The sequence below is a fragment of the Hemiscyllium ocellatum genome, chromosome 28 (genome assembly GCF_020745735.1).
Source record: "Hemiscyllium ocellatum isolate sHemOce1 chromosome 28, sHemOce1.pat.X.cur, whole genome shotgun sequence".
NCBI classification, from domain to species: domain Eukaryota; kingdom Metazoa; phylum Chordata; class Chondrichthyes; order Orectolobiformes; family Hemiscylliidae; genus Hemiscyllium; species Hemiscyllium ocellatum.
The window spans coordinates 4,308,984-4,331,665 of NC_083428.1; the positions used below are offsets into that span (position 1 = coordinate 4,308,984).

The 22,682-nt window shown below is 40.0% G+C and overlaps 1 protein-coding gene across 1 annotated transcript in view; it reads right to left on the reverse strand.

Moving 5' to 3' along the window:
- Positions 1-22,682, reverse strand: part of LOC132828791 (hippocampus abundant transcript 1 protein-like) — a 71,360-nt gene that overhangs the window by 25,820 nt on the left and 22,858 nt on the right. Inside the window, exons 2-6 of the mRNA XM_060845886.1 lie at positions 7,093-7,188; positions 5,753-5,815; positions 4,425-4,552; positions 3,289-3,403; positions 161-379 (exon numbers count right to left, since the gene is read on the reverse strand). Coding sequence (XP_060701869.1) covers positions 161-379; positions 3,289-3,403; positions 4,425-4,552; positions 5,753-5,815; positions 7,093-7,188 — 621 coding nt within the window. The remainder of the gene's footprint in view (positions 1-160; positions 380-3,288; positions 3,404-4,424; positions 4,553-5,752; positions 5,816-7,092; positions 7,189-22,682) is intronic.

The window sequence follows — 22,682 nt, forward strand, 5'->3', positions numbered from 1 at the left end:
AGTATAAAGATACTGATATTTGTTATTGATTAAACTTATTGAAAAATACATATGTTTGTAAAGTTAAAAAAATTGCTAATAAATATATTTACAAACAAAAAAAGTAGCATAAAGAACACAATATAGGAAGACAGTTTGCTGAATTGATTCAGTTCCTTACTGCAAAAGGGTCTGCTTGTTCCCATGAAATTGGTGCACCCCAGGAAGCAGGCCTCATCTTCTCAGGTAAAGACTCTGGCACAGCCACAAGTATGAAACAGATATCCAGCAAGGCAATAGCAGTGGCCAGAACTACCACAAGATTGTCTCCATACGCCCTGGCCAAGTATGCTCCAATGGCTGGACTGGTCACAAGACTAGCAGCAAACGTTGCAGACACCTTGATTGAGAGGACAGAGAGTAGATTACTTTCCATTAGAGGAGATTTTCTTTAAGTTGACTTTTTGCAGTAAAGTTTCAGCTCGTTCATACTTTCCACTTAACGCATCAGCACCAATTTCAAATTGGGTTGAGGACAAATACAGGCCAGATACTCCATACCTGCTAGGCATAGTACAAATAAAGTTCCATTTCTATTGCTCAAGAAACATGCCCCAATCACAATTGTCGAGAAGCACTCCTGACTGCACTAGTCTATTCACAATTATCAATTTGACCTTTTTCAGAGAGAAGGGGGAAATGGGGGATAAAAGTTCTCATCAGCCCCGCAGTAGTTTGAACTGGGAGCCAAGAGCAAAAGATCAGTGTGTAATAAAATTATGTAGTGCTACCCATTCTGAAATATTGCCTTACTGAGAAGCTGACATACATCAATGTTGATTTAACATTTCAGATGCCTTTTTTTCCAATGTGCCTTATTCTTTCTAAATAAAAACACCATTGCTAGACACAGGTATACTATTTCATTTCTCAACGTATTCAACATTTCGGCACAAACAAAATTAACATCAATTGGAAACCAGAGAAAGGAACAACAAAGTACAACAGAAATCCAATTAACTCCACCCCAAAAGCTACTTATCTACGAAAAAGCATGTAATGAGAGAAAGCAATTTTCTCTACAAAGTGGGTAGGAAGAGCGTGCATACAGGACACCTTCCAATACCTTAAGTGCAGCTGCATCAGCCGAGACTCAAGATTGGAGGTTGTTTGCCCAATTAATGAAAAGGAAACTAAGATTCAGTATACCGCAAGGAAAAAGTGAGGTAGCAAGGACAGAGTGAATTGCCACTAGCTGCTCAAAAAAAGGGAGAAAGTGTAAGCTTCCGTGCTACTTGCTAGGATATGAAAACTATTAAGCTATTAATAAGCTTCTTTCCTATAGCGTAGAGTCAGAGTCATGCAGCATGGAAACCAACCTTCGATTCAACTCATTCATACAGACCAGATTTCCTAAAATAAACAATAATCCCATTTGCCTGTGTTTGGCCCATATCCTGATAACCTTTCCTCTTTATGCACCTGTCAAAATGGTTTTTTAAATGTTGCAACTGTACCTGCATCTACAACTTCCTGTGGCAGTTCATTCCATATATGAACTACTATGTAAAAATTGCCTTCAGGTTCTTTTTAAATCTTTCCCCTCTCTCCTCTAAGTTTGGACTCCCATACCCTCGGACAAAGACTTTGGCTATTTGCCTTATCTGTGCCTTTCATGACTTTATAAACCTCCAAAGGTCACCTCTCAGCCTCCTACACTCCAGGGAAAAATATCCCAGCCTATCCCTGTAGTTCAAACCTTCCAGCTGTGGTAACATCCTTGTAAATCTTTTCTGCACTTTCAGTTTAACAACATCCTTTCTATCGCAGGGCTACAGAATTGTACACAGTACTCCAAAAGTGGCCTCACTTTGTACAATGTCTTGTACAACTGCAACATGACATACCAATTTATACTCTGTCCGATGAATGCAAGAGTGCCAAATGCCTGCTTCACCACCCTATGTAATGGTGACGCCACTTTCAAGGAACTATATACCAACATCTCAAATGCTTCACACCATGACTGATGTCTCTCAGTATCAGTCCTGTCAAGCTTCTTCAAAATCTTGCACATTTCACAGAGGTCAAACTTGTTTTTATGAACTCAAGAACCCAATTTACTCAGTCTTTCATCAACAGACTCTATCCCAGAAACCATTCCAATAAACCTCTTTGCACGACCTACAATGCAAACCTGACCTTTCTTAATGGAGACCAAAAACGGGCAGTATTCCAGGTGCTACCTCACCAAAGCTCTATGTTATTGTAACAAGACTTCTTATTCTTTTACTCCTATTCATGTCTGTTTCCTGTGCCTGAATGATAACTTTTAGCAGTCTCATAAGTACACCCAAGGTTCTCTGAAGATCAACATTTACAACTTTCATATCTCATTAGATCAGTAACAAATACTTAATTTTATACAATTCTTGATCATTTTGAATGTCTCATATTCTTCACAGTTGACGAGGTGAACTGTTTCCCAAGCAGTAGACAGCAGTAATCATTTTGCATCCGTTGGTTGATGGATGAATACTGGCCAGGACACTGGGGAGAAAGCTGCTCCGTAATGTAATGGAATCATTAACTCCTACTCAGGAGAAGGTGGGGGCTGGAGATAGGAAATTGAGTCTTACCATCTCATCTGAAGGTTACCATATCAGAAACTGAAATTTTCCTGCAATACTACTTTGGATGGCTGACATCAATTATGAACTCAAGGCCTGTTATGGGACTTCAGTTCTGAGAAGCAGTCACATTGGGCCTGTTCCTCAGTTTCAAAACCCATATGAAATTTTCAGAAGGCGAGGTTTCAATCCATGGAGAAAAAGTATTCCACCCAGTGAGTCAATCAAGAGCTTGAGGGCCATCAATTAAAATTATTAGCAATAAAAAAAATTGGATGGGAGGTGTTTATAAATATTGCCACTCTGTTGGAATTAGGAATGACTTACCTGAAAGTGATGGAAGTTGATTCCACAAACAATTTTAAAGGAGAGAATTGGCAGTTCGTGGAGGATGAAGCTCTTACAGGATGGCAGATAATGGGAGGAAACAATATTTGTTCAAACGAGAACATTACCATGAGATGTCAAATGCGCTCTTTCAAACTGCAGATTTCTAAGAGTTCATGAACTTACACATCATGACTCAATGGCAGCAGGTAGAATGACCGCCCTCGAACACTCACTTATGGCGTACAAGTGAAACTCCAGTTTTAATCAGCCATGGACCTTTGGTGATTTAAACTGTGGAAAAGTCCCCAGAAAGGACAAAGATTTTCTGTCTCGCTACATTGAGACTTACAAGTCCATAAGCTGTGCTCCTCTCATGCTCCTGAGTTATATCTGCTACGTAGGCGAAGATCACTGAAAATGTGACTGCAAATACTCCAGACATAGAAATCACTGCAAAATACCACCTGAAGGGCAAAACACAAACAGAAACATCTAATTTTCAAATGTTTTGTATTCAAGGTTCCAAAGAGTAAGAAAAGCTGGCACGCTAGAAGTGAAGGGTGTTCATATCAAAAAGATAGGCTGCAAATTTACTGTTGCAAACAACACCATATGTGGAATAACCAAAACAAAATGCATTAGAGCTAATCTGAGGCAGGTATTACTCCTAATCCCTCTCCATGGAGCCCTCCTGAGAACATGTGCCCTTTTTTTTGGGGTGGGTGGGTGGGGGGTTGGGACAGGCATAGTAGTGGTGGAGCAGAGTTGTGTTTGGTGATAAAGCCCCTCCAACTAGCCAGAAAGCCTTCCACTACTTACTACTCGTGCTTATATCATGAGGTGGATCTGCCGGTGTTGGACTGGGTTGGACAAGGTCAAAAAATCACATGACACTAAGTTTAGTCCAACCTGCTTATTTGAAAACACAAGCTTTTGGAGCCTCGCTCCTCCTTCAGGTGCTCGGTGAGAGAGGGAGAATGTAGACACTGAATTTCAGTCAAAAAAAAAAGAAAGGTCATCCAACTGATGTAAACATATGTCATGAGACAGTAATTTTACTTGATTCAATTTGGCAATTCTCTTCACAATTTTGAAAATTTTGATGAGATCGACTCAACGTCTTCTCTAAAGCAATCCAATACTATTGGTTTTCCTTGTAAATTAAGCTCTTATTGTCCACAATGATCTTGTCTTAAGTAGCTAGCCAAAGTTCAAGCTCTGATGACAGCCAAAGTCAGAAACTTGCTACAGTAAAATCTCAAGCATATGCACGTTTCTCACTACAATTTGATGCATGAGTTTAGTTTTCATCCTCAACGATTCAAAAAGTAAATATTAAGAAGCAAAACTAGTTTATTTTTATTTTCTATTAAATGAAATCTAATCACTAAATTCACTGTCACATTACGGCTTACAAACATGCTTAAGTGTCTCAGATACTAGCTTGTTTTGACTCCAAGATATTTAATACAGCAAAACACTCACCAGGGGCTTATTCTCATGAGAGGAATTGGGGCACAGGTGAAGAACACAGTTAGCAGGAGAAAGGATTTCCTGCCCCAAACGTCTGACAACGCTCCAATCAGAGGAGCGCTGAGAAATGATAGTATTCCCTGCAGATGAAAACAAGTTAATCAGAAGCAACAAAAACATGACTTGATCTAACATACCATAATTTTATCAGAGAAGGTCTTTTTAAATTGCCAATAGAAAACAGAATCAACGCTGGAAATTTGCAACTTAATAAAACAAGCGTGCAGGGAGCACACATTAGCCCTTCTGGCAACTGAATGGAGCAAAACCAGAAAACCCTTCACTATTCAAGGCAGTTACACATCTTTCACTTTTAGCCTGCCCTGCTGTACATGTCCCAAGAGTCATAGACTGGGAAAAGATTTACTGACCTATGTCAGGGAAATTTGAATATTTGTAATGACATAAATGCTGAAAGTGCCTGAGGGCAGTTGCTGCACCTCAGTTCATTAAGTTTGTCTATGTATTCAAGCAGAATCCTGAATAACATTATGTAAACAATATGCTTTTTCTGAAAATCCTTCTTGCAGGTTGTCACCACTGCGTTTAACTGAAAGTTTTGAGCTACCACATTGATTTCTCCCCTTCCTCACTGAATAAATATATTATAACTTGGTCAGGATATGGGTGTTGCTGCAAAGTCAGCATTTATTACCACTGCTCCTTGAGATGATGGTGATGATAGGCTGTTGTTGAGTGAAGGGATCGGGGGGCTCAGGAGAAGGCTTCACAATGCAGTGCATTGCATTGACTGACAGCATGGAGATTAAGAAAGCGAAGTGTCACTCGCCCTCAAATGGACTGATACAAGTCACCTGGCTATTTTATATGATAACGAGGGGGTGGGAGGACAATGCTGTTTGAAGTGGTTGACTGTTCCACATGTAAATCAAATCAAATATGTTCAGCACATTACAAGTGGTTACTCCACCTAGCTGGAGTGTAGTAATTTATACTTTTACAGGCCAAAACGAACCACTGAAAAGGCAGAATGTAAGACAGACAACTTGAAAAAAAAAGCAGACTTAAATAATAAAATCACGTTTTCTTCCACATAGTGAAAGAACTCAGCAGATTGCACAATTTGGTTTATCTTTCATTTCCCAGATTCTCTTTGCTACTTTCAAGAGTCTTGGAATCTCCCACATAAGCCAATAAAAACTGCTGCTACCGTTGTTTTCAAATCAGCAACAAGACAGGCTTAGAATTGACCATTTAAGTTAACTAGAACTGCAACGTATTTTAATCCCAGGACAAGTTCAGCAATTGTATTTTCTTACCTTCACCCCATGAATAAGTCCATTCATTAGAAAGGTGTGCTGAGGAAATGTCTGATGCAAAACCTAAGGGAAATACTACATGTTATCCCATGAATTTATAATGCAGGTGTACAGAAGGATAATCCTTTGTTAAACCACTTTTATATCAAGCTAACAACATACAAAGTCCTGCAACCAGATTCCATAAAATTAAAGTATCCTTGGTGGATTGACTAATGCCATCAGCTTGCGTTGGTGTTACTACTAATTGCACACCACTCTTATTGGAAGCAGAAGCAGCACTTTTGTAATTCGCTCGTAACAGAAGAGAATAATACAGCAGCTCCTATTATTGAGATTTTATCCTACAATTTGAATGCACTGATTCTGGGGGTGCAGCACAAATCAAGGCAAAATATCGACATTAAAAATAAAACCTCAAGCACTCACTTCCTCTGTAAAATTTTCCTGTATCTACCTTTCTTCAAAACCTTCAAAGTGATAACTTGAAAGTAGTTTGCCAAAATAAAATCCTGAGGTCTATCTCAACAGCTTGTCTCCTGGTCCTGAACAATATTCACAATGCACTTTCCAGCAGAGATCACTGATGTGTGAGCAGGAGTGGAAGCATGTTGAGTTACAGGCTTTATTGCTCTGCCAGTAGACAAGAGCCTGGCTCATTGCATTGAGGAATTTAAAATACTTGACATCCGAATATGTGCAAATGCACTGGAACAATGCAGTCACATATTGGCAAGGCACCGATTGCCTATCGGTGATCATCCTATTAGAATCTGGTCAGTGAACGCTAGCTGGCTACTTGTGCATATTAGTAATGCACAGCAATCAGTGACATGATTTCTCCGGAAAGTGAAGAGCTAACCAATTCAGCTGAGAAACCAACAATGCAACTTGCCCAATGGGCAGGTCTTCGTGTTACTGGCAAGGCCAACATTTAGTATCCATCCCCAATTACCCTTGAACCAAATTACTCATTGGGCATTTCAGACAGCAATTAAGAGTCAACAACATTATTGAGCAGAGTTGTATGCCACCTAGATAAGGTAGGGACAGATTTCTTCCCTAACAAGATACACATGCATGTAATAATTTATTATAATTTCACAGTTGCCATACTGAGATACCACTTATCTATATTCCAGAACTTAGCTGAATTTAAAGTCTACCAGCTGTCCCAGTGGCACTTGAACACATGCTCCCAGAATATTGTTTTATCTTCCTCAACTCTTAATGACTATTCCAGTGACATTACCACTGGATTATGCCATATCATCAAGACATTGATTAATGAATCAAACACTCATTTTAAATACGTCAGTCTGTGCATGCGATGTACTCACAGTTAGCATAGGAGTTGTCAGCAATCCCCAAGCGAAGAACTCTAAAAAGATGACGATCACGGCATGATAAACACTCGGTTCACCTATCCCTTGAGGCTGAAAACAGAAGAGACACCAATCAATCCAAAGAAACACCACAATTTTCATGGATTGGAACCTCAGCTTTGTTCATAAATTGCTTGGAATAAAGGGCCTCTCAGTGACAGATTATAAACAAACCCAGTGCAGGAGGAGGAGGAGGTGTATGATGACATTGATGAAAGGCCCTTATACTGGGGTTGAGGAATCTGAACACTTTCATGTAAAGTTCTCATTATCCTAGGTTTGCTAATCAAGGCTCAGTGATACCATGCTATCACAAGTGGAGCAGACAAGAATGTTATAGACATAGCCATCAATTGGCATACTCTAACCAACCAAGCTAACTGGTTGGATGTGAATTACCTGGTTAAATTACTGAAAACATAAAATAGTCCTGGTGTCACCTTCTGATAAAAACAAGGAGCAGACAAGTTGCTGAAAGAAATCAAAGAGAAGGTAGAAAATTTATGCTCAGTCTGTCTGTTATCTTCCGTAAATCTACAAATTGCACTGATGAATTGGACAATAGTTGCAGTATCATGCTTATTAAAGGCAAAGATGAAGGGGAGAACGACAGATCACCAAGTCCAATATCAGCTGTGATGTGGGCAAACTCTTAGAATCCATCATTCAAGGGAAAATTAGAACATAATGTATGGGTTATTCAATATTTGCAAACCTGCTCAGTCACAAGCAGGTTACACTTTTAAACGAGGAGAATCTGAGGAAAAGGCAATTGCAAAAAACAAGCTCGTACTGATTAGATTAGATTAGATTACTTAGTGCGGAAACAGGCCCTTCGGCCCAACAAGTCCACACCGACCCGCTGAAGCGCAACCCATCCATACCCCTACATTTACCCCTTTACCTAACACTATAGGCAATTTAGCATGGTCAATTCACCTGACCTGCACATCTTTGGACTGTGGGAGGAAACCGGAGCACCCGGAGGAAACCCACGCAGACACAGGGAGAATGTACAAACTCCACACAGTCAGTCGCCTGAGTCGGGAATTGAATCCGGGTCTCTGGCGCTTGTGAGGCAGCAGTGCTAACCACTGCGCCACCGTGCCGCCCACAAATAATTATTTTTTTCATTTGATTTCTTTTAGTTTTATTTATTGTGGAATAAACAGCTACAACATTTTAAAACCAAATTCACAAACCTTGTGTTAAAGATAAATGTTAAATAAAATCCATCAAACCGTCCCTCACTGAAAACTGATGTGGAAGTGCATTCGCCTGCAGAATCCCTGCCCTGCCCACTTCTCCCTACCCAGGCTCTATGGCTATATACATACCTGGGAGATAGCAGCAGGAGGAGACCATTCAGCCTTTCAATCCTGCTCCACCATTCAATGGGAAACAGCTGACCATCCAGCTCAGTCTCCTGTTCCTGCTGTGTTCCAATCCCCTTTCATGACTTTACCTCGAAGAACTATATCTAAGTCCTCCTTTGGCTTCACTGCCTTTTGTTCCAGTGGTGTTGCTGTGTTACTGTGTGGGTGTAGGCAGGGGTAATGTGATGGTGCTGTCTCCTGGAGGATGCACTCAGCATCTCTCATCATCCTGCAGTCACATCAACGGGGTTTCAGCAACGAGAGAGAGAAACCATTTCCAGGATATGGGCACCACTGGCTCAGCCAGCATTTATTCCCCATCTCTAGTTACCCTTGAGAAGATGGTAGTGAGCTGTGTCTTGTACCATTCACAGTCCATTTGGCGCAGAAAGACCGACAATGCTGTCAGGGAGAGTGTTGCAGAATTTTGGCCAAGTTATTCTCCATCTTTGGTTCTTCAAATGCTGGTTAACATAATCACGATGTGCATATGAGTTTGAGATTTCAGTCTGCAAATTTTCACCGTCTAGCACCCCAACCACATTGTGGGAGCACCTTCACCACACGAACTCCAGCTGTACAAGTTAAGTCTTTTTCAAAAAGAGCGCTTTAGATAGGAGATCTCAAGAAGCTTGTTCAAAGAATACAGACACATGGCATAAGTAGTAATGCAGCTATATGATATAAACAAGTTAACAGACAGGAATTTAACACTTTGAGTAAATTGCAGCTGTCTGGATTGGACCAGGATTGCATGTTGTGTGCCCAGTTTTGTTCTCAGCTTAGAGACAATTTGACCTTGTGAATTAGAAACTGAATTCCAGAGGTTATGGTTGGTGTAAGGCAAGAAGAATCAGAGAGACAATGTGAGATGGATGAGAAACTAAAACAGGTCAGGATTCTCTACAGAAAATCAGTGAAAGGTGGAGATGATGATGACGACGACAACAGGCACCAGATGTTTCCCTCAAAGAGGATAGAGCTAAATTTATTTATTAAAAAAGGCAGCTGCATTTTATTAACAATACAACAGTGAAGACTAAGACAGTTCAACAAAACACTGATTTAGTCACAGTGGATTTGTTGAAATTTTGGAATGCCCATGGTAGGAATGCAAATTTCTCTAGGAAGAGACATTGAAGTTAAGGAGCACCTCAAGATACTTGCTAGTTAAACCAACTCAGAAACCGAAAAGATTTAATGGAGTTTATTTTAAAACTATGAATGAATATGGCTTGGCCATTTCTTCAAATTACAAGTCAGTAATGAATGGTTATCAAGTTAAAAATGTCAATAATGTCCTCCAAGCACTCTTCAGTACAACTCTGGCAAAGCACTTTCATTTTCAGCAGTCCTCTGCAACAGAGTTGTCAAGGAAGAGACTTTAAGGAATATTTGAAGCAGAGCAAGTAGGAAAAGGTAGGACAGCAAGATTACTTTTGAATTATTCTAAAAAAAATAGCATTGATGCAATGGGTTGAATGCCTCCTTTGTCTTATAAACCTGTACAGTTACAGCTTTTAAAATCATACAGCACAGAAACAGATCCTGTGGTCCAACGAGCCCATGCCAACAACAATCCTCACCTGCCCGCTCCTGGCCCATATTCCTCCAAATCTTTCATATTCATGGACTTATCCAGGTCTCTTAAATGGTGCAACTGTGCCCACATCCACTTCCTCAGGAAGTTCTTGGTTTTTGATACAATCTCCTCCCACAAAAAGCTATTTGTCTCTCCCTGCTTTTCCATTGTATTTGTTGCTTATATTTTCCCAATGTTTCTGACACCACCTAAACGATACTCTCTCATATGCAAAAATGGTTCATACTTAAGACAGGTTTTTCATATAACTGTTTATTTTTAGATGCCATTTGCATACATGCACTTCATTGTAGCATGAACAGAATCTGTTTGAAGTACAAAAACGTGCTAAGGTGAACAGCTTAATAAAAAAAATTCTCTGGTCCCTTCAGAACATAACTACTCCTTCCCAACTCCAGGCTTCCTGAGAACTGATGGCCCCTGGTAGTATATAGAATCTGAGCTGGACTGAATCATCAGTCCAACAGCATTATCTGGAGGAGAATCTGGCTTGCATGTCATGGAGTATTTCAGATTAAGGATGATGGAACAAATGGGTTTAAGATTTTCAAAGCAATTGCTTCAGGTGATTGAGAGAAACTATTTCTTCTGGTAGGAGATTCAAGGACAAGTGCAGAGAATGTTAACAATAAAGACACACCATTCAGAGACAGAGAATGTCAGGAAGAACTCCTTCACAGAAAGGGATGTGGAAATCTGGAACTCTCAGCTCAAAAGGAAAAATCAGAAGAAACTGGAAATCAACAGAAAGTTTCAAAATAGAAATTACATTTTTATTACATAAGAGCAAGTAGTAAGGAATTCACTCCAACTCACTCCCTATTGGCATTGGAGGTTTACCTATGGCAGACAGATACCAAAATATGTTCTATTCTGTTTCTGATGCTGTGTATGGTCTTGTTCCCATTTTACATTTTACAAACCTCAGCATTACAACACTACTCACACAAAAACATCTCACATGTGAAACAGCTCACACAAGGGAAAGATTTTTCATACAACTGATCGAGAAGGCACCTTGTTAAGGATAACTAGGGGAGGGCAATAAAGCTGATCCAGTCAGCAGCACCCATATCCTGTGAATGAATAAACAAACAGGGTGGGTTAGCTGAAGAAACAGATCAGGGAACAGGTTTCAGGGCTGAGTAGCTGTCTGTTCTAAGTAGTTACTGAACTTTTGAAAATATGGACAATGATTATTGTTTGTCTTACAAGTTAAATTAACTTCTCACCTTTCACAGATGGTAAACTTTTTCATGCTTCTCTTTAAATTGAGTTTGCATCAAGAGCTTTTTCTAAGGACTCTTGCTGTACTCAACTGGACATTAATAATGCATCAACACTATGTTTACAACCAGTTTCAGCTCAACAACACTGAAACATATGTAATTCCATTGTTATACCCTGTATCAACTCAAATTACCAGGGCCTGATCATTTATATCTCAGAACACTAAAGGAAATGGCCTCAGGAAATACTGAATGCATTGGTGGCTTTCTGCCAAATTCTTCAAACAGCAGTGTGGCTCCTATAGATTAAAAGGAGCAAATCTAGCCCCACTTTTTAAAAGTTAAGGACAGAAAACAGAATTACAGATTAGTTATCATCAATGGGGAATATGGTAGAGTTTATTATAAACGGTGATAACATTTGGAAAGCATAAACGGGATTGAACAAAGTTAGAGGGGTTTATGAAAGGCAAATCATGCTTAATAAATTTACTGGAGTTTCTGAAGATAAAACTAGTAGAACAGAGAAGGGAGAACCAATAGATGTGGTATATTTGGATTTTCAGAGCGCATCTCAAACTCCCTCAAGAGTTTAGTGGGAAACATGGGACAGGAGAAAAATATTGCTAAAGACTGAGAATTGGTTGGCAGACAGGAACCACAGTGGTAATGGACAGACCATTTTCCAATACGTGAGCACTGACGAGTGGAATGTGTAAATATTCATGATTTATATAAGCGATCTGGACCAGGGAACTAAATGCAACATATCTGAATTTACTGATGATACAAAACTGGGCATAACAAAGCTGTGAACAGGCTGCAAGGTGATTTAGGAGAACGTGAGGACTGCAGATGCTGGAGATCAGAATCGAGAGGGTGGTGCTGGAAAAGCACAGCAAGTCAGGCAGCATCCGAGGAGCAGGACAATCGATGTTTTGGGCATCGATTGAAGAAGGGGTTCTGCTCAAAAATGTCGATTCTCCTGCTCCTCAGATGCTGCCTGACTTGCTGTGCTTTTCTAGCACCACACTCTCGACAAGGATGAGAGGAAGTCTTTCTGAAATGCATAGTTTTAAAAGGGCCAGATTAATTCAGTGCAGAAGAATAGAATCCCCTGTGTAAGGAAAGGCCATTCGAGTCCAACACAGCCACACTCACCTTCCCAAGAGCATCCCATTCATGCCCATACCCCTACCCTATCCTACAATCCCTGGCTAACCCATCTAGCATACACATCCCTGGACACAATGGGTAATTTAGCATGGCCAATTCACCCAACATGCACATCTTTGATCTGTGGGACTTTTCTTCATCAAAAGAGTAATGAATTGTAGTGAATCTGCAGAATTCTTGAACACAGATGGAGTTGACGAAGGTTCCATCCTCAACAAAGTGTCACACTGGTTCATTTTTGGTGTCTCAAACCTGCTGTTAACCACAAATTCCATAGCTGCATTAAAACAAAGTGAACTCCCCAATGCCATTCACGAGTGTTAAATGTACTCCATTGTTAGTAATAGCTGTTTGACGAAGTAGTGACCCAAGTAGACTCAGGCTTATTTTCAGTAGGGAACACATTTAGTATTAAGAAATTAACTATTGAGAACGTTTGCCAAAAAAGCTTTGTCAATACAATAAATTCAAAATCTTGCTGCTAAACAGGGTGCAGACAATGAATTCAAATATGTCTGCTATAATGGCACACGCACTTAGCAGCTGACTTGATCACAAAGTTATTCTCTGTTCATTAGCTTGAATCATTGTGGCTGTACATAATTCACACGGGACTGAATTCATTGCAAATTAACCCATGCAGACTTGGTAAGATTTGAGTTTTCCTCAGTGCAATAGCTTCGTCAGTTTTCAACTTGAATGCAGTGATACTGAAAGACTAAATCTATTCAAAAGCTACTTCAATATCTGGAACAATTTCAGACATGCAACCAGATCGACACAACAGAGCCTGCAAAACAGTTGTATCATAAACAGTTTATTGCAAAATAAAACCAAAAACCTCCCTCTTTCAACAAATGGTACAAAATAGCACCAGAATACCGCACCAAACTAAAAATGTTAATACTTATTTAATTACATGCCTCCAGATTCCATTTCTCAAAGACCAACGGTCACCACCCAAACTTCAGTGGCTGCCTGTTCCTGTGCGCACACAATTTAGGATCCTATCTCAATTTTCAAAGCACCTCAGTCTTATCTAAATACTTTCTCTAAACATTTGCACGTAACAACTGAAACCATAGACAATTATCCTGGTTCCTCATTAGACTTCACTTCCCAACCTTGAGGTTAATTGTGCAGATTCTGGAAATATTCCAGTTAAATCAGCATCTTAGCAACAGAAAAAGCGAACTTTTGAAGAGTTAGCCCTGCGCGTGTCTCTCTCTCTCAGCAGTTGATGCCTGGCCTGAGCATTTCCAGTATTTTGTTTATATTTTGTAACTTCATTGCATTGAACTCCTTCTCAGTTAGAGAAAAGTATAGAGGAGCAAAGTGGCTTTGGAGTGAATGTTCACAGATACCACAAAGGAGGACAAGTAAACCAGATGGCTAAAAACAACCTATAGAAGATTACCTTTTTTGGCTGAAGCACAGTACTTTTTCTAGAATGACATGAAACATTAATTAGGTCACAGCTACAGTATTCATACAGTTCTGTCATCACATTACAGGAAGGAAATGATTGCCTGAGAGATGGTACAGAGGAATCTTGCGAATAGTACACCAGACAAAGAATTTTTAGCACTGAGGAAAAATGGTCTTTGCTGGTCTTTGTCAGCTGGGCAGATGAGATTGTTATGGGATTTAATTGTGATATATAAAATCATGTTATGCCTGAGTTGGGTTGATAGGAAGGCCTCATTTCCATAACAGAAGGATCAATAACTATGGATCACAGATTCAAACTGACAGGAGGATTAGAAGGGAGTGGGGAGTTAATCTTTTCAATGGGGCTGATAATAGCAGGGTCCGGGCTGAGACAAACTCTTATTTTAAAAAAAACTTGGATACATACTTGAAGTATTGTAGCCTACAGGCTGTAGACTTAAAGGTGGAAAGTAGGACTAAATTGGATAGGTCTTTGCTGGCCACAATGAACCAAAAACTCATGTTTCAGAAGTGATAGGACTGCATTGCTGAAAATTTCAGAATTAGATCCCTGGCCATTAGCTAGAAAAGAAAATTGGATAAAAATAGTGCCTGACTCAAGATGTGCTATCAGGAAGAGGGATGTCACTTCACTGAGCATTAACACCAGATCTGGGAAAGGTAGATGTTGTTCTGCAAAGGATTGGAGAGAAAGAATGTTAATGTCCTGGGAAAAAAGGTGAATTTGGAAAGTGCTAAAATATTTGGGCTTCAGACAATATAACCAAGACTAGCGAGCAGTGAAGAAAGAATTTTGAGAATTTAAATGGGAAAAATAGTAACAAATAGGAGAGACAAAAATAAAGGAATGATAAGTTCTGGAGATTTTAAATAGCCAGTCAGATAGAGGTGGAACTGCAAAGAGAAATTTCTAACGCATATACGAGAATCGTTCCGCATGTATGTTTGCCAGCTTACGTGACAGAAGCATGAATAGATGCATTCACAACATATGAACTCAAATCGCGCTGATGGGCAAACTGACAGCAGTGACCACAACAACTATAAAGGCTTAATTGAGAAATAAACAACAAAGTTAGCGAGATAATTAGACTAGATTAATTTTCAAAATTGAGAGAGTGAGGGGAGAAAAGAAAAACAAACCTGAAGAGCAACAAGGGATGCTTTAAAAAGACAGCAATGTCACTGACAATTATATCCCGTTAATACTAAATAAACTGGTTGAAATATATAAAAAGGTCAAAAACGTGGGCAAAGGTCCAGCAAATGCAGTATCCTGAAGGAAAACGCGATGTAAAGAAAAAAAAGCTAATACCCAAATGGAAAGATTGATAGAGGATCTGGGTCCCCTGATGCAGGCATCATAAAAGTTAGTTCACAGTTACAGCAAGTAATTAGGAAAGCTAATAGAAATGCCCTTCTTGCAAGTACTCAACAAAAATTCGCTTGTATTTACTTACATGAATGACTACCAACAGCTAAGTAGAAGTTTTTAAAAATTCACAAAGCTTGGAGTGAAAAAATTTCTTCTTTGTCCTAATTGGCCCATTACTTATCCTGAGACCATGATCCTAAGTTGAAACCTCTCTATCTTAAATGAACACATTGAAAGCTCGAGTTAGCATTTCCAAGATTAACATTCTGCAATTTCAGAATGCAATTTTTGTGCAGTGAATCAATTCCAATGGGAAATGGATTAAACTGCACAAATCAATCACCACAAAGGTGGTGCTTGAGGGACAGAGTGGAGACTTCGCCATTCCTGCAACACCAAACATAGAAGACAGTTCAGTGGTGAAACATCTACACTTAATCACGTCTAACATCTTTTACTTCTGTAGTATAGTATAATGCTAGAGTGCTTACTGTCCTTTCAAAACATGAAACATTAATAAATCACAACATGCAGCTGGCAAGTCTTTACAAGAGTAAAAAAAATCAAAACAGGGATTCACAAAAGCACTTTAATGGATTCCCACATGTACCAGCAAAGGTGCACTGGACTGAAGAACACAACATCAATTTTTTTTAAAAGTCAGAACCTTCCATTCAGTTCAAAGAAATCCAGTTAATTTTTCTTTAAAACTTAGCTTATTGCTTGATGAGAATATAACAAACCAAAAAGGCCACAGAAGTAAACCTCTTCAGCATTTATTATTTACTTTATATGAATTATGTTTAGTCAGTTCTGGTGAAACCAGAGATAAACAGGTTTAATAAAATTCTGGAACAAAAAATAAACTAAAAATAACAGTAAAAGTCACTACTCATTAAAATGGAGATGCCATAAAATTTGGTGCAATGAGGACATAATCAATGTTCCTTTGAAAAAAGGACAACTGATATCTGCTAAGAACCCAATTTGGTAGTCATATTTCCAACTTGTTCAATTTGATACTATGCCACAAGAGAACAATTCACTTCTAATTTTCAAATTAGTCCGATGTACAGGCTCAGTGACAGTACTTTCTGTCTTTCTGTTCACTCAGCATAGCTTGTTATCAGTCAAATCATGACTTACTTGTACCTCAACTCAAATTACCCACCTAGTTCTTTAACCCTTAAAAGTGGTGGCAAGCAGCCTTCTTGAATCACTGCAAGTCATGGGATGGAGGTACACCCACAGTGTTGTTAAGAGGAGACTTAGAGAACTTTGATCCAGTAACAGTCAAGAATCACCAGGGGTTTCAAGTCAGAATGGTGTGGGGCTAGGACAGAAGACTGCAAGGGGTGTTCCAATAATCTGGTCCTCTTGTCCTTCGAGATGGAGTAGTCATGGTGGTGCAACTATAGAAGTTGAATTGCTGCACTGCACCAGGTTTAGGAAGTACACTGCTGCAACCATGTATCAATCATAAAGGGAGTGAATATTGAAGGAGATGGATAGATGTGTCAATCCAGCACACTACTTTGTCCTGGATAGTGTTGAGTTTTGAATACAGCTCCAACAACATCATCGATCTAAGTACCCGCATTTCATCATGAACCTGACTGTACCTAGATGGTTGACAGACTTTAGAGAATCAGGTGGTTAATTACTCGCTGCAGAGTTCCCAGCCTTTGACCAGCACTTGGAGCCACAATATTTAGAGACCCAGAAAGCAAGACGAGACAATAAAAACTGAAGATGCTGGAATCCAAAAGAAGACAAGCAGGAATCTGGAGGAACACAGCAGGCCAGGCAGCATCAAGTGGTGGATAAGTCAATGTTTTGGGTATGACCCTTCTTCAGGACTCAGTCCTGTAGAAAGCAAGATGAAGCAGAGAAAAGGTGTTTGCCAGAGAGACCTAAGCTGAAAAGAAAGTGTGAAAAAAGGAAATCAGAGGCTAAGTGAAAGCATAAGTCGACAATGGTAGCTTACATAAAAGGGAATCTTAAAGTCTTGGTAAGGCACAAATTGTAAAGTGATAATGAAAGTAGAATCAACAAGGACAAAAAATAAAAACACAACCTACGCAAAGATCAGATCATGAAGTTTAACACTATTTATAAACATGCTCCTCTGTTGTCAACTTATACCTTAATGTTATGTCAGATACTTGTATCCCTAAGTCACAACTTTTATACAGAATAGCTAGCCGCAACAATATCTACTGGGTTCTTCAATACCATGATAACCATGCCCAGCTTGATTTACTGGAAAAAGCACAAGCATTGCTACCTGATTAAAACACCCTACCAGAGCAAGTGCACATCATTCCCTAACCCAGAGAAGTGTGGAAGTTCAACCATTGAGAACAGATCAATAAAGTTACTTCCCAGAAATGCCTAGGCCTTTTGGGAAGGAAGAATCAAAGGAAGTTAGTACTAGTTTAAAAAAAGTTAAGCGAAATTAATGGGATTGAAAGCTGATAAGTCAAGACCCTGGTAACCTCCACTCTAGGTTACCCTAAAGGTGGAAGAGACAGCAATTGCAAATGTATTGGTTGTCATCATTCAAAATTCTATAGATTCCAGAACCCTCCTGGCAGATTGGAAGGTGGCAAATACATCTATATATTTCAAAAAGGAGTGTAAAAAAATTAGATTGCAGACTAGTTCACTTAATATCAGCAGCAGGTGAAAGAAAACTACGGTCCACGATAAAACACGCAATACAGGACATTTAGAAAATATCAATACATATAGACAAATTCAACATGAATTTATGAAAGGGAAATCATACTTGAAAGCCTACTGGAGTTTTTTTTTTAACTGCTAACTTAAAAGGGAGAAAGTTTACTTAGATTTTCAGATAGCTGTTGATGAAGTCCTACATGACAAGGTCATGTACAAAATTAAAGAATGTAGGATTGAGGGTCATAACATGGCATGCATTGAGAATTGATTGGTAGACACAAAGCAATAAGCAGTGGTGGGTCTTTTGGAGAAGACAGTACCACAGATAAGTGCTTGAGCCCCAGCTGTTCACAACATAGATGAATGATTTGGATGAAGGAATCCTAAAGTATTACTTCCAAGTTTGCTGACAATAAAACTATGTGGAACTCAGAGTGGTGACAAAGAGGTGTTTTGAACAAGTTGAAAGTGGGTGAGCAAAAATATGGCAAATGCAGTGTAAGGTGGTTAAGTCTGAAGCTATTCATTTTGGTAGGAAAAACAAAGACGTATTATTGAAATGTTCATAATTTGGGAAATGTTGATGGAAAAAATGTACCGAGTTAAATTGCACACCAGTCACTGCAAGCAAGCATGCAGATGTAGCAAACGGTTAAGATAGCAAATAATATGTTGCCCTTCATTGCAAGAGGATGAGTATAGCAGCACAAATGTATTGATGTAGCTGTACAAGGCCTTGATAAAACCATACCTGGAGTAGTATGTGCAGTTTTGGCTTCATGGCCAAGATATTTTTGCCATCGAGGGAATTAGCTAACGTTCACCAGTTAATTCTGTCATTTATGAAAGAAGATGGGGTTCACTTGGTTTGTATTCACTTGAGTTTTGAGGAATGTGGGGGATCTCAATGAAATATATAACATTCTGACAGGGCTGGACAGACTGATGCAGGATGATGAATCCCCTTTGCTCCCCATTCGCATTATGGAACAAAAGGTTGATTGGAGATCATAGCTGTCCAGACAAAATAGAGCAGGAGAAACTGCTCCTGCCAGGGCAAGTTTAAGAAACAATGGAACCAATTTTAATCAATTGACAAGAAAATCAACAAAGACTGAGGAAACCTTTTGTATGCAGCAAGTGGTTAGGATCTGAAATACAGAGGAGAAGGCAGGTTCCTTCATAGTTTTTAAAAAAAGGGACTGGATAGATATGCATTCAGAAAATTCAAGGGCTTTTCAGGAAAAGGCATGGGATCTGAGCTCTACTTGACAGCCAACATGGACACTCTAGGCCCAAGCAGCCTCCTCCTGCAATATGAACAGCCTATTATTCTGAGAGACAAGATTTCAGAGGATTGCCAGACTTCACATTCCCCCATTGTTTTGACTTTTCCTGTCTCTGAACACAAAAATGTGAGAATTTTTAAATCGATGTATCGCTGGACAGTGAGGCAACACAGATCAGGAGGCATGACGCCTGACTAGGATTTCCAAGACTTAGTATTTGTACAGCAGTGTTTTGATTGAGCTCATGTTCATGAATTTTCAAGTTTAGAAAGTCGATGGTGTTGGTGACCTTATCAATAATCACCTAAAAATACTCTGATTGCTGGTAACAGACCCAGAGCAACTAGCACTTCAACTCTATTATGGTAAAGAGGGGAATATTCTTTCAGTAACAATGCAAGTGTAGGGAAATTGAATCCATTATTAAATTTTACACAGCTGCAAAGTAGGCATGTGAAATTTTGTACTGTTCCACTTCAGTGAAATCCCAGTCTACATATATCAGTTTATATGTTCAACAAGGAATTTTAAAAAACTAACATTTGCAAAATAGGCATAGCTTGTTAAGCCAGAAGGCTGAACAGTTTTTAATTTTACCTGGTACATTGGAGAGTTTTAATCCTTCTGACGAAACACCTCAGCAATAAAGGCCAAAGGGCCTGTTTCCACTCTGTAGGGAATCTAATACAAAACTGTCCCCATGTCCCAATTAATTATTGGGAAGATCAGACAGAATCATGAGCCCAGAAAACATAAAAATCAATCAATTAAAAACACATTCAGGCTGTGATTTACCTTTAAACCACCCTAACACTTTCCCGCTAATAACTAACGTCAATGCAGCTTCAGACTCTTATTCCTGAAAGATCGTTTTATACAAAAGCTCTCATTTCTGTGGGCAAAGTGTTTTGACCTCTTTGGTAATTCATACCAGCTTGACTCAGCAGCAAAACAATCCTGTGTGTAGTATGACACTGAGTGACATATTCAAAATATAGTTAGTGCAAATTTTAGTTAATTCATAGCTAGCTGAATGCAACCAGCATTCCACTCAAGCTCACGAAAAGGAGGAAGTATTTTTTAAAAAAATCATGCCCAAAAGAAAAAATATGCGATTCATTATAACGTTCATTCCACTGAAGACTGACGTATTTGCAGACAGTAAACAGGGAACAGACTTAGTCACCAAATATATAATTACCCATGGGTGGCTGGGAGACATTTCACTCCTGGATGATTGTTACTTTAAGCTGTTTACCATCAATGACTCCATGGTCAAAACTGCAAAAGCCACAGATGCCACTACGATTACCAATGCAGGGTTTAAAATTTCTAGAAATATCCAAAGTTACTAATAACTAAATGAAATACATTACCCTGTACTTTTCATGACCATTGGATTTCTTAAAGTGCCTTATCTCTGGGACACGCATCAAACAATCCTTCCGTCCTGTGGCTGACCACTTCAATTCCCCCTCCCACTCTGCCAAGGACATGCAAGTCCTGGGCCACCTCCATCACCAAATCTTAGACACCTGAAGTGTGAAGAAAAAACACCTCATCTTCCACTTTGGGCCCCTTCAACCTTGCAGCAATGTCAATTTCACCAGTTTTCACATCTCCCCTCCCCCCCACCTCATCCCAGATCCAACCCTCCAACTGGCATCGCCCTCTTGAAATGTCCTACCTGTCCATCTTCCTTCCCATCTATCCACTCCAACCTATTAACATCACCAACCCCTGCAACTACTTGTTGCTTTCCCCAGCTATCTTCCCCCAGCTCCCCCACCCCATTTATCTCTCAGCTCCCCCTTCTACGTCCCTGATGAAGGGCTTATGTGCGAAATGTTGATTCTCCTGCTCCTCGGACGCTACACTTTGACTCTGATCTCCAACATCTGCAGTCCTCACTTTCTCAAAGCACTTTAGAGTCAATTATATTGTTCAGATCACCTGCTTTTATTATGTTGTTGTTGAATGCGAAAGACTTTGCAAATTAATCCCCCCGCTCTTCATTGTACCATGAAATCCTTAATATCTACCTCAGAGACCAGGTTGGGAATTCCATGTAGTCAAAAATAGCATCTTTAACAGTGAAGAACACTAGATCCAAGATGGCGACGACTCAGCAAGTCTGAGTCTACAGAGCCCTTCCCAAAACCTGGGAAAAGTGGGTTTCCTGCCCCCACCACACTTGCCAAACCACCCAAAAAATTTCTTTAATCTTAATTAGCTGCTGAATATTATATTTAAACAGTCTAATACTGAGTGGATAATGAGTAAATCAAAGGGACCCCGCAGCTCTCAGAAAACAAAGACCCCTCTCCCACCCTCCTCTCCTCCTCCGGCTGCAGCTGATGTAAAAACAGGCCTTGAAGAGATGATTGCCAGGCTGGAAACGACACTCGTCAATTTCATCGCAGAATCCCGACAGAGGTGGAATGCATTCGAAGAAAAGCTGCAGAAACAGAATCACTCTATTGGAGAATTACAGGGCCGAGTGGAGGGGGCGGAACTAAAGGCCACGACCTCCGAGGCTGCAGCACAAACAGCTGCAGAACAGGTGCGAGCTCTGGAGCAGAGAGTCCGGGCCTTTGAAATCTACATGGATGATATTGACAACAGAAATCGGAGAAAAAATATTCGGTTACTGGGCCTTCAAGAACAAGAAGGGAAAGGACAGTTAGCAGCATTTCTGGAGCGATGGCTGCCCCAGCTTTTAAACCTGGGGGCTGAAACTGACCGGGTAAGGGTGGAGTGGGCCTACCGGGTCGCAGCACGCGGATCTGGCCCAAACCAGCGCCCACGCCCAGTCCTGTTCCGGCTGCAGAGTTATAGGGAGAGGCAGATACTCCTGGATGCCTCCAGAAAGCTTGGAAAGGATCCTAAAGCTATGATTCATGAAGGATCCAAGATTATGTTATTTCAGGACTTCTCCCCGGCTTTGGCACGAAGGAGGAAGGCGTTTGATGAGGTGAAGAAATGTCTAAGGAACTTAAATATTCAATACACCTTACGCCACCCAGCGACGTTATGCTTTACCCACGAAGGATCCGAGTATAATTTTAGATCATCGGAAGAGGCCAAGAAACTTTTAGACTCGGTTAAATAAATCGTAAGAGACAATTTATGTTGGCTTGCCTCTCCCACACTCCGTGGGGAGAAATGGATACTTTATTCTACTTTACTTTTGCCTCTGGGAGCGGGGTTGTCTTCCTTGCTATGTTATTATACTTAACTGTAATCTGTTGGAGTTGTAATTTTATAGTTATGTGTGTTTGTACGTGGCATTGATGCTAGCAGATATACTCAGGTATGGGTGGGGAGGGGTGGGGGTGCGGCGCTCACTGTTAACTCTAG